This window comes from Didymella exigua, assembly GCF_010094145.1.
Source record: "Didymella exigua CBS 183.55 unplaced genomic scaffold M421scaffold_14, whole genome shotgun sequence".
Lineage (NCBI taxonomy): Eukaryota > Fungi > Ascomycota > Dothideomycetes > Pleosporales > Didymellaceae > Didymella > Didymella exigua.
In genome coordinates this window covers 134,690-147,132 of record NW_022984788.1, presented here as the reverse complement: position 1 = coordinate 147,132, position 12,443 = coordinate 134,690, and the positions used below count along the sequence as shown (strand labels likewise).

Here is a 12,443-nt window from a genome sequence, read left to right as displayed (position 1 = left end):
GTGGTATGTAGGGCACGGTAAGATGTGTGGAGGTGTTGCGTGCGCTGAAATGGAAGACATAGGATCGACAGGGTCGAAAGTCGCATAATGCGCATTAGTATTATCGTAAAGTTTGTCCTTCTTCCATCATGCCAACTTTCTATAAGGGCTCGTTTCCAAAGCGCTTGGCATACATGCCTAGCGCCTTGATAGGGAAGATGAACTTGTAGTTCGGGTAGGAGATCATGCTGGTATTCTGTTAGCGTTTTCCCTTTATCCGCGCCGAAGAATATGAACTCACCAAGACTTATTAAACACCCCTTCAATCGCCTCCTGTTTCCACTCTCCATTCTTCTGCTGCCTACCCATGATCATCTTCAGCGCCCTCCTAAGTGGCTCCTTATCCGGAAATTCTCCCTCGAGCATCGCAATCACGACCCAAGCAGTCTGCACGACCTGGCTCTGCTCATGCTGACAGTACTTGCCCGTCTCACAGGACTTGTATGTCTCGCCCCAGCCGCCGTCTTCCATCTGGCGGTCCAGGAAGAACTTGCATGCCTTGCGCACGCGCTCAGAGTTCTCATATGTTTCACCTACGCTTTTGAGAGATTCCATGGCGAACATGGCCGCATAGGTGAAGCATATGCCCCACGCGCCGTACCATGACCCGTCTGGCCGTTGTGCGGAGCGGATATAGTCGACGGCGCGATCGCGGAATGCGATGATCTCATCGCGGCGGTAGGATGGGTAGTGTTTCTGGAACATCTGGAGAGCGGTGACGGTAGCTGTTGTGCACTCGACGTAGTCGTACTCGACCATGATGCTGCCGAAAACTTCTGCGGCGTTGAGATGCTCAAGCAATTTGGAGCCGCGAGTCGGTTCGTAGGAGGCGCAACCACCGGAAGCGTTTTGCATTGTCAATAGGACATCAATCGCATCTTTGAGTCTGCGCTCTTCAATTAAGGTTGGGTAGTGGTGGTCATTCTGCAGGATAAGTACGGCTTTGAGGCCTTCAGACGTGCAGTCGCTGACAGTGTAGCCTTGTTTGCGTGTGCTGAACCCCCACGCACCCTTGCGCTGTTGGCGATAGCATAGCGCTTGGTCGTCGACTTCTTCCAACATCTGCTGGTCCTCGAGAAACTCCAGAGCTTTGGTAAACATCGGTTGATACTTCTTCTGTTGCACAAAGTCGCAAGAGTCAGCTGCGAGAACAGTAAATGCTGTGTCCCAGGTCTGTACACCGTTCGTGCCGTTCATGAGCATGCCTTCGTCCTTGATCCAGAGAAATTCGGGCAGAGTCTTCAAGTGCTCTTGGAACCCGTGACTATCAGGACCTTCTTTGACGTAGCAAGCAAGGGCGTTCATGGGCCCGTTGACAGGCCCAAGATTCGAGAAGTCCGTATTCTTGTCCTCTGCTTGTATCAACCACCAGACGTGCTTTTCAGCACGCTCGACCAACCACGCAGCCCTCAGGTATGGGTTCCAGATGACAACCACGAGCCAGAAGATTATCTTCAAAATCCAGGTCTTAGGGTGGTAGTCATCCATGGGCGAGATGTCATTACGATGCGCGGCGAAGTTGATAGTCTCGTATGGTTTCGTTAGAAGCTCCAAGCGAAGTTGTTGCGTCAGATCGTTCAGAGGATACGACCACCTCCTGGAGTAGACAAACGACATGGGCAGGAAGACCTGGCGCATATGGATCCACCAGCGCCATGGTGAAATAGGCACCCAGTCCGGTAGCAGCCACAGCTCTGGCGGAACAGGATTGACGATTTCCCAATCCATGACTCCCAGCACGCTCAGCCAGAACTTCGCCCAGTGCGGGCCCTGTGTGGCTCCACCAAGCTTCCACAATGTACTACGCGCCTTCTGCATCCTGGGATCTTCTGCGTCCACGCCAAGCAATCGCAGCACTGTATAGTTCATTGATGTGCCAAAGACGCTGCTCTCGCCCTCAATGTGTAGCCCCCAGCCGCCATCTTCCGGGTGTGCTCGTGCGAATAGGTAGTTCTTAATCTCGATTGCGCGTTCAGCAGGGATCGGTGTCTCGGTGACATACCATGTGATGACCAGTCCGGGGAGGAGAAACATAGGGCCGCCATACTCGCAGGCCCAGTTGCCGGGCGGTAATTGTAGCTTCGAGAAGAAAGAGAGGCCGTTTTCGGCGGCTTCGAGCGGTGTCTTTGCGTTGGGGAGTTCTGGGAGGCCCTATTACTCTTACGTTAACTTTGACCTGTATAATATCATATGGTGTTTTGCTCTGGGTAGCATAGCATAAGTACGTACAGTCTCCATGCCTAGGAAGTACCTGTCCGCTGCGCTCTGTGGCCAGGCCTTCACCTCCTCCTCAGTCTGTAGGTAATGCCATGTCTGACACCCTCTATCATCTCTCAGCCTCCATCTTGTGTAATCCGTCTTCGCATCTCCATTTGCCTTGCTCTTCACGCCGATTGGGACTTGCGCGCCGTTCGCACCCCTTGTAGCCACACCGCTTGTGGCGCCGTTTGCCGAGCCATTGGTAGCGTGCAACATATCTGTCAGGTTTTGTGCACGTCGTGAGTATCGTGGAACAGTCAAGCACACATTGTGTCGTGCGTTTGCGGGCGTCGAGTAATTGGGGAACTTCTAGTCGGCAACCTTGGCGCGGACGCGTGAGTGGAAGGCGTGGGCGCGTGAGGCAGCGGCGAATCATGTGTCGCTTTCGGACATTGTGACGAGCATCTTCATAGAGACAACATGCGATTTGCAACACTCGGAAATCTTGGGGGTAACAGTGCATCGTCGTACACGAAGGCTTTCCTTTAGGAAGTCCATTGGACATTCTATTGCTTGAGCATGAAGGTCGATAGCAACGCCAAATCTGATCACTGGGCAAGGCGCACCGCGAAAACGAGAGCGAGCAGTAACTGAAATTCTGAATCATACCAAAATGAACTGCACACATTTCCGAGTCAACACGAAAATCCCTCTTGTGCAGAATGCATGGAAATTGACTCGGCATTCTGGGCAGGCACACTTGGATGATCGACGAGTACCAGCGAGTCGGCTCACGACAGTCGGCCGCCCAAGCCCACCCTTTTTGCTTGCTCACATCGTCACACGTCGGACGCTCCGTGCATCTCCACTTTCGCTCTCATTGTGGAGATGCAAAGGGGTCTGCGGATGGTGCCTTGCTCCGGGCGCCGACGAAACTGAAAATGGCAGAGTGACGGCATCATGGGAATCGTGACCGCGATGTTGACAAGGGAGAATGGCATTTGCTGATTCAGGGCATACCCCGTAGTATGAGTCGTAGCACTTCTACAGGGGAGCACCGAAGCAGGCTTTCGGCCGAAGGTATACTATCGATGTCCACATGTGTGGGGCCTGGAATAGGAAGGAACTATATAGACGGCTCACAACAGGGGTCAACTCTTGAAGATCAGGTGTAGAAACAACAATCGATATTACCCGACTTTTTCAGTCGTACGATTCTTCTGGAAAGCTCAACACTATGTACAGCCATATCAAGGAGCGACCTCCAGGGCGCGCTTGTGCGCAAATATCAATGCCAAAACGCGGAGGTCAATGACTCTATGCAACAGTTCCAAAATCAATGCTTAAGTGAACGCCATGAAAACACCTCTCGTGCTGTGCTCATCCACCATAAATCTTCAATCATCGTGTCGTCTGTAGGTATGGGTATCGAAGAATGGAAAAGGAAAGCTTAGTCGCTATCCGCATCCGGATTGGCGATGAAAAGACGCGTATTGGTCATGGTCGTTGTCCGCTCGTCCACACTGCCCTTTCTCATCAAATCAGAATTCTTCGTTACCTCTAGCTTCGGCAGCGACTTCATTGGGGCCCCCGCGCCGAAGTTCCGCTCTTCGCTACTGCCACTGCCCGTCGAGAGATTTGACTTCGTCTTCTCAACAAAGTAGTCGTTTGTCGCGTAATCCTGATTTGGTGTGGGCTCCTCGGCCAGGTCTCCAAGCTCATCTGGTGACGAATTCTGCGGGGGTGTGGAGTTCGAGGAGAGACGACCAGCAGGGTTAGCGTAAGAGACGCGGCGGCCTGAGCCCAGGGAGCTGCGACCAGAACCGGTGCGGTGGTGGTACTGCCCTCCAACAGAGCCATTGTCGTCATCGTCGCCCTCGTCGACCTCGGAAGCGCTCAGGCGCATTGGCACACCAGTACCAGTGTAGGTGGTGGGGGCGTAGAGCGTAGCCTTGGGGGCGCCGTGATGGCGGACCTTGGAGCGTACACCAGCAGCCATGCTCGAGCTACCCGAAGGACCCCGTGCAGGAGCGTTCTTGCCGCCCGCGACTTCCATGTTAGCCCGCATCCTCGCCTGGCGCTGCTGGGCCTGGATGCGTGGGTCCTCATACTGAGACCGATCGCACCAGACCGTGGCCTTTTGCTTGCGCATGAGGGCGACGTAGGAGGTGGGCGAGGTGCCGGAGCGGGTGGACGAGGAGCGGCGGAGAGCACCGCTGTTGGAGCGGTTGGGGGTGCCGGTGGTGCTGCTGGTCGACGACGTGGGTGTGCGGCGCAGGCTGCTCTGGTACTGCGAGGGGTACTGCGGGTACTGCGAGTTCATGGTGGAGGCGGTGGGCGAGGGAGCAACGGGGAAGACGCCGGACGAGGTGGTGCGTGTGCGGGAGTGGCCCATCTGCGCGTCGTTGTATTGATCCTGCGGCGGTCGCACGGCGATACCGGGGTTTGCTACGGGCTTGCGGCGGACGGGCAGTGGCATTGCACCACCGTAGGACGAGGCCTGTAAGGATTGTGCCATCACGGCGGCTTGCATGTTTGCGCCTCCTCGCTTGGCGATCACGGACGCTGAAACAACAGTCGACAACGGCCTAGTGTCAAGAGGCGCGCAGGACAGGAACGGCAGGAGCAGTGAATGACACTGACAGTCGCACTCAGCGCGGAAGCTACCAGAGCGTCCACGGAGCGGCTCTGTATGTTTATGTACTGGTAATGGTGATAGGCCGTGTGCCACTTGGCGCCCCGCTTGCGTGCGTGCGTTCGTTCGCTGCAGCCCTGCAGAATTCCGAATGCACTGACTTCCCACCGCTTCCGGCGATGGTCTGATGCGCCGAGGGAAATCGGTGATGCTGAGGGATCGAGCAGTCAGACGGCGTCCTCCGGAATCTTCGAGTACGTGTTGGTGTTTGCGACCTGTGGGCGACGAATGGTGGCTATCGTGGATCACGGGTGGTAGTTGGCCTTATGTATCAGGACAATAGGGAAGGTCTCTGGATGTGCCACCTGCGCTAGGGAAAGCTTCTATTGAGAGCTAAAGAAAGAAATGTCAGTTTGCGAACACGAGCCACTTTTCAACTCTAGGAGCCCAGCTGACGCCTGCGTTGTTCGAGCGTAGTCCCGAAGGCGCCAGGACAACGTGGGCACAGCGTGCAGCGTAAAGAGGTATGGCGCGAGAGCTGACTTACTCTTCCGTCTTGCGTCCAATCCGATGTAGTAGCGGGCGCACAACCTCATTCAGCGCCCTGGGGCTAAGGCAGCGTACGCGAGATGAGATGGGAAGAAGTATGAAGGCGGCCGATTGGGTCAGCGGTACTGAGAAATTGTAGATGCTAGATCCAGTAATAGCTGAGTTGCCAATGCGTGCTGCCCACCTCAGATGCGGACGCGCGAAAGCTCTTGTATCCTCCTTCCGTGCTTGCCGTACCTCTCGACGGCGCTAGGACAGGAGGCACTCGAGCCATTCTTCGGCCCACTCCACCATGACGAAATGCCATGAACTGCTCCGACGGCGTCCTCGAATACGATAGTCCAGCGCTTCCGTTGCGCACCAACCCCTACCATGTTCATAGCAGTCCCAACTAATGCCTTCAAAACTTGGAAACCGCAAGACGTGACAGCAGCACAGCGGAGTCACGTCCGGGATGCGGCTTACAGCCATGGCCCGGCAGAAGTGACCGCGGTCATGTTCCTTGTCTGCTGCACTCGCGCTGCATCTACAGATCCCGCTCGCTCGGCGTCGAATCACGGCACGCCATGGCGCCCAGCGTGCCAGAGCTTGCGGGCGCTGAGGCCGTACTGATGAATGATCATCTGTTGCATTGGACGCATCGCGAGTGCTACGTCTGACAGATCGCTTGTGTGTCGCCATGTGTCTCTGATCAATTGCAGCACTGCAAGCGCTGGCTGCTTGGACACAATCTGATGACCTCACTCCAGAGATTAGCCGAGATGCTTCACTAGGGGTGTCAGATCGCGATGCTTTAGGTACAGTGCGAACTGCGTGTTGTCCTGATTTCAGAGCAATCTGACAATAGCCCGTACCCCTCAGTCGGCCTTGGCCAAGTTTGATGCACGATCCATTGGGCTGAAGAGCAGCTGCATCCCAGCAGCGTTTCTCGCTTTACAGCTGCAAGTCATTGAACTTGATGTGCCGCTTGCTGTTCCTTGATGATGAGCCGCTATGAGCCCCAGGGTGGGGTTGCATGCAAGCTCATGCAGCCTCGAGCTTGATCTCTGGATTCCCCGCTTATCGACGGTGAGCCGAGCAAATCCACTATTAACAAACTCAATTCAATTTCCGTTGGGACTCTTTGGACCAGCGGATCGCTGACAGACTCATTGTTTGTCGCCGACGTCAAAACATCGACCACAGCCACCTCCCTGCAGCAGTCTGTATCGATTACCATCATAAATGTGGAGTTGCCAGGAAGAAATAGAAAACTGGAGATGTGGCGCAGCATCCCAGAGCAACATCGGGCCGCCACATAGACCCTGAATAGCTGAGAATGGCAAGCAGATGCTGATCTCTTCCTGTCGTGTATAGGAGAGGCTGCTGCAAATCCACGTACCCCGGCAAATTATTTTTGCAACAATACGGAGAAATATCTGTAGCTTGCTGAACACAGATATTGATGCAATAATCTCAAAACCAAATTTGCCTCTACAGAAAAAATTGCAGTCAGACTGAAATGGTTTTCCTGAAGCTCACATCGGTGAGCTGCTGGCCGTGGCGTCGACAAGCGGAAGAATCGATTGATTTCTCTCGGTTGACGCGAGCGCTAGAGAGCGAGTGATGAGGTGTCAATCCGCGCCGGGGACTTGGAGACGAGGAGATGGGTAAACACGACATTAGCTCTGATGTTGCGCGCCTCAATTTAGTCCAACACTATCGATGTCGTGATACGTGTGATCCGGCGCAAACACCAGCTTTAATGGAAATACACCTGCATCGTGCGACAGCGACAGGCCATTACTTGAGCTTCTCTTATCGTGGACTGCCATTTCTGGTTGTCAGCTCGAGCGGCATCCCCACGATCCGCTTTCGCTACGGTCCTTGCGGGCTAGCTTACATTAGCATCGAATGGACTGTCCCGCTGCCAGATCTCTCAGCGTCGCCAACCATTTGATCTGGCCTTTCGCGAAATCGTCGGTGGAGCGATGACAGGGTTTCCGAGGAGCTGTGGCATACCGGGCCGCTTCTCTGCATGGTCGCACATGGCCGGGATGCTGGAGGCCAGTGAGTATGCATTGCGTGATATGTTGGAAGCGTGACATGTGTTGCTGAGCGTGACAGTAAAATCATGTGCTGACGAGTCGTCATATGAGAATGTCAAGCGTATCTAACCTCACCTGATTACCCTTCTGTAAAAGATCAATCCACAATGTCCATGTCGGGTGAGATAGTCTCAATATACGAATGGAATCAGGCAGTACGGGGTCTGCTCCTTAAACTTTGTCCAGGCCTCACCGTACCTCTTCTCGCAGTACTCGTTCAGAATGGGAATCGCTCTCGTCGAGAAATCGAATGCAAAGAGCGCACCAACAAGCGCGCCTAAAGCCCAGCCACCTCCGGCCAATGCGTAGCCTGCTCTCCAGATTGTGTAGCCACCATAGTTGATGTGTCGGGCAAACCGCCACAGACCCCCAGTGTAAGCCTTGCCTTTGTTCTTTGGGTCGGACTTGAAGCGTTTGCGTTGGATCTCTGCCACGAGCTCGGTGATGATGCCGACTGTATACAACGTACCACCCGCAATGAGAGATGGCTGAGGAAAATCCGCCTCTTTCGATGCTGATGTCGCAGCGAGAAGGAATGTATAGCTGCTGATGCTATTGAAGAAGGCGTTAAACAGACCGACCTGGATGGCGGGCACAACAGGCATTGGCTCTCCGGAAAGCAGAGCAACCCAGATGTTCTGCTTCACGGCGCTGCCAATCGACATGCCTACTAGCACAAGCCTGTTTGGCGACAAGCCTAGGCTACCGATAGCAGTGATATCAGTGTGCGCTGGCAGTCCTGGTGGGAGTGTCTTGAGTCCAAGACGGTGCAGGATGGGCGTGCCGAGTCCGTGTGCGAGAATGCCATATTGCAGAAATGGCTCAACTGCACGAGCAAGGAAGAATGCCGCCTTGCCAGCAGGTGTTGATGTGTAGTCACCTCAGGATATTAGATCCCACTTCTTGGCGTCCTCAGAGCGAGGGTCGTTGTGGCTAATGGTGCTATCCTAGGTCAGTCCAGCTGAACAGTTCGTCTCCGCGTGTGATAATCGGACCTACAATGATCACAGCCCAAATTATTGCTGGATTGAGAGCTTGGAGACTATTTAGGCTACCCAAATGGCCTTAGGATCATGAGCCTGGTGACGTCAGGAACGGCTAATTACGTAAGGTGTGATTCTGTGAAACAATGACAACAGGCAAGTTCAACGCAACCGCCTCACTCTCAGTAGCACATTTCATCTAGCATGAGCCAGCAAGAGACAAGTTTACAACCTTGCGGTCTTCGGCACCGATTACAGTCATCTTCTTCGAGGCTAGCACGACACGTAACCCTGTGATTTCTTGTATTAGCGCGTTTTCCCTTGGGGAAGCACCCCACCAGTTCTTCTTTCACGTCACACAAAGGTTGCATTGCACGCGCTCTGGGCCACGAGTCCGGCATTATATCCGCTCGCTCATTTTCATGGATTTCAAGGCCCGCGATTCTAACACTGTAAGTCTGATACCGCGCCTCGCCGGCGGCATAGCAGTCTGAGACTACTACATTAGAGATGTCGAGGAGTTGGACTACCTGCGGGAAAGACCCTTGTGCGTTCGCAATTCCCGCGCGCAGGAGGAGACTCATGACATGGAGTCTGAGCCAGCATCAGATTCAAAGTGAGCACTCAAGTGCAGGAAGTCCTGTAGCATTAACTCTACCTAGGATAGCCCCTTCCTCTCGACACCCTTGCAGCGTCTGTGGAGCACGAGCAACCTCCAGGCTGTTGCTTTGCGACTCTCGAAAGCATATTTGAGCCTACATTTCTAATGACCGTTACTTTCAACGCGATATGCAGTCTACTGCAGAGCACTGAGATCATTACTACCCTTCGTCCACGACTGCCACAAAAAGAAGAGAATGAAAGTATTCGGCAGATCATATCGAATTGGTCGAAGAACCACAGACGCGCCCTGGATGACCCCAAAACCAATGGAGGCGCTATCCTTTCTGCCCTGTTCCCTCATCACAGGAAGGATCGAGTGTACGGCCTTCGGGCGCCTCTTTTAGCGAAGAAGCTTGCTAAGCTTCTTAACTTGAATCATGGTCAGAAGGCTTCGTTCGACCGCTGGAAGTCCGGAAAGCATGGAGATCTAGGCGTGTATACCGAACGAGCGATGAAGCCATGGGATGGCACTTTCTCGTCCAAGCACCCAGTCTCCGTAGAGCGGGTCGACAGGCTCCTTACGCAATTCGCGGCCAGATACAGGTTCTCCGACGCGGCCATCCGATCGCAACGAGATTGGCACTTGAATACGGACGAAGAGCTGAAAGCTATCCTTGTGCGACTGGAGTCGTGGGAGGCCAAGTGGCTGGTACGCCTCGTCTTACGGGACTACTGTACAGTTGCGCTAGACGAGAACTACGTGTTTGGGCACTGCCACTTTCTCTTGCCGCATCTACTAATGTTTCAGAACGACTTTGACGCAGTTTTCAGCATGCTCCGAGGGGAGCTGAGCTGTTATCCTGCGGTTCCTGGAAACCTGGAAGAGAGGTCAATGCGGCTGGAGGCAGCGCACAAGCTAAGACCAGTGGTTGGTATCAAAGTTGGACGGCCCACCTTTAAGAAAGTGTGGTCATTTAAGCACTGTTTTCAGATGGTTGGTAATCACGCTTGGGCTGCTGAGAACAAGTACGATGGAGAGTACTGTGAAATCCACATCGACTTGACGGATGCATCGCAAAACATCAAGATCTTCTCCAAAAACGGCAAAGACGCAACATTAGACCGTCAAGCACTACATGCTACCATTCGCGAAGCTTTGCGCATCGGTCGGCCAGACTGTGCCTTCGAGTCCAAATGTATTGTTTTGGGTGAGATGGTGCTCTACAGCGACAGAGAGAAGAAGATCATGCCATTTTCCAAGATACGTAAGCACATATCGCGGTCTGGGTCCTTCATTGGGACATTGCAGGATTCATTGCCCCACGAGTGGGAACATCTCATGATTGTCTTCTTCGATGTTCTGGTATTGGACGAGGAGCCCGTCCTACGTCATTGCCTTCAACAACGCCGCAATTTACTCAGGGATCTGATTCGAGTCAAGCCAGGTCGTTCGATGCGCTCGGAGTGGTCTTTGCTCGATTTTAAGACAGAGGATGGCATCACAGACCTCAAGGAGATATTTGCACAGAACCTCGCCAGCCGCCAAGAAGGTCTTGTATTGAAACCACTCCATGCGCCTTACTTCCCGCTGTTGTATGGACGGGGATCTTGCCAACCAGGTTACTTCATCAAGCTGAAGAAGGACTACTTGGGCGATATGGGTGGGGAACGTGATCTAGGCGATTTTGCCGTCATCGGTGCAAGCTTTGATGCGCAGGTTGCTGCAAAGTCAGACGTGAAACCCTTGCACTGGACGCATTTCCATCTTGGATGTTGCACAAACAAAGCCGCCGTACAACGAATCGGAGCTGAGCCTATCTTCAAGCTCGTTGCAACCGTTGGTCTAGACCAGTGCATACCGAAGCCTGATCTTAAGTACCTTAACATACACGGCTACGTGCGACAAGCGAATCTGCATGAGGATGGTCAGACAGATAACTTCGGCATCGAATACTCCAAAGGGTACGACCGCCGGATGACGGCCGCATTCAGAGTACCCTTTGTTGCGGAGATCCTAGGAGGCGGGTTCGAGAAGCTGCAGAATGAGACGTTCGAGATGTTGCGTCATCCTCGAGTCAAGAAATTACACAATGATCGGACTTGGGAAGACTGTGTGACTCTCGAGGAACTCGAGACAATGGCTGAACAGAAGTGGGACGTACCAGATGCGGGCAAACTCAATAGCCATGCCAAGGATGTTGCGGTACTGGCCGCAAAGTTCGTGAGAGAATCTCAATCCACCTCATCAACATACAGAACGACGCAGGACCCAGTGCAAACGACGCCGCGCAAACCAAAAGCCTCATCGAATCCAACGCCTTCCGATGCAGTGGTTCAAGAAACACAGCAGCCCATATTCGACCCCCACACAACCGCGTCGTCGAGCTCGCACTATTGCGGTAGCACGCAAGCCCCTGGTACTCGAGCCTCGTGCCAAGTATGCATACTTTTCCGTGAAGATACCGTGGAGTGCCTCGCTCTTGCTACACCGCTCAAGGCTCCGCCTCCTACGCCAGTGGTCGAATCACCAAATCAGCTCACTCCGACATCGACGGCCCCATTACTGACATCGCACCGCTGCGCAAAAAGTTCGTTGCTGCTACCTCCATCGACCGCACCGGAACCAATGAGCAAGAAGCGCGACTACATCCAAGTCACAGACTTCGTGAGCCCTCCCGCATTGCGCAAGCGTGTCAAAGGTAGTACGCCCCTCGGAGATTATGGTGCCAATGGGGCCCGGAACTTGGGACTGTTTGGTTTTGATTCGCAAGAGAAAACTCTTCATATATACGCAAGAGAAGGCCTGAAGGTCCACGTACATACAGGATATGATACAAGTCAGACCAAATCAGGGAATGAGTAGGGCTCCAGTCCCTAAGAGGTGGACTTTGCTTGATTAGAAGATCTCCCAAATGATTTTCCTTCTACTCAATGGAACGCTATCAGCTGCTATGTCTGCACGAAGTGCCTGCCACAGTAACGGCGATACTGACCATCAGATCGACAATAATCAAGGGCAAGCCATGCATAACTTGATACTATGGGCCTTTCCAATCTCATCTCCCCTCCTGCTTTCTCTTTGACGTGTTCCACCAATATCCGCGGCCGCCAGGTCACTGTCGATCTTTGCTCTCTCTCATCCACAATCACTCTCACCGCAGCCCCCCCGCTCACCGCATCCTCAAAGGCCCGAGTAAAACCATCGCCTTCCACGTCAATAAAACATCACCCACCTCCCACAATACTCTCTGCAAACCACACCATCATCATCCCTCCCAAAAAAAACCTACCATGCGCTTCACCGCCCTCTCTATCCTCGCAGCGGCCATCACCACCGCAACCAGCACC

The 12,443-nt window shown here is 53.6% G+C and overlaps 4 protein-coding genes across 4 annotated transcripts; 1 reads left to right on the top strand and 3 right to left on the bottom strand.

Moving 5' to 3' along the window:
* Positions 1 to 13: 13 nt before the first annotated feature.
* M421DRAFT_420744 (lanosterol synthase) lies at positions 14 to 2,638 on the bottom strand. Its single transcript, XM_033592584.1, has 3 exons — positions 2,269 to 2,638; positions 281 to 2,190; positions 14 to 227 (listed from the first exon to the last, which is right to left on the bottom strand). Exons 1-3 carry the CDS (start codon positions 2,512 to 2,514, stop codon positions 140 to 142), a joined length of 2,244 nt encoding a protein of 747 aa, XP_033448456.1. The 5' UTR covers positions 2,515 to 2,638; the 3' UTR covers positions 14 to 139.
* A 1,050-nt stretch (positions 2,639 to 3,688) lies between these two features.
* M421DRAFT_63568 (uncharacterized protein) lies at positions 3,689 to 4,771 on the bottom strand (the record flags this gene model as incomplete). Its single annotated transcript, XM_033596070.1, has 1 exon — positions 3,689 to 4,771. The coding sequence occupies one exon, from the start codon at positions 4,769 to 4,771 to the stop codon at positions 3,689 to 3,691; it is 1,083 nt and encodes a 360-aa protein (XP_033448455.1).
* A 2,869-nt stretch (positions 4,772 to 7,640) lies between these two features.
* M421DRAFT_101071 (uncharacterized protein) lies at positions 7,641 to 8,691 on the bottom strand (the record flags this gene model as incomplete). Its single annotated transcript, XM_033586597.1, has 2 exons — positions 7,641 to 8,389; positions 8,673 to 8,691. 2 exons carry the CDS (start codon positions 8,689 to 8,691, stop codon positions 7,641 to 7,643), a joined length of 768 nt encoding a protein of 255 aa, XP_033448454.1.
* A 567-nt stretch (positions 8,692 to 9,258) lies between these two features.
* Positions 9,259 to 11,958, top strand: M421DRAFT_63137 (uncharacterized protein; the record flags this gene model as incomplete). The annotated part of the gene is made up of 1 exon (XM_033596043.1): positions 9,259 to 11,958. One exon carries the CDS (start codon positions 9,259 to 9,261, stop codon positions 11,956 to 11,958), a length of 2,700 nt encoding a protein of 899 aa, XP_033448453.1.
* Positions 11,959 to 12,443: the final 485 nt, after the last annotated feature.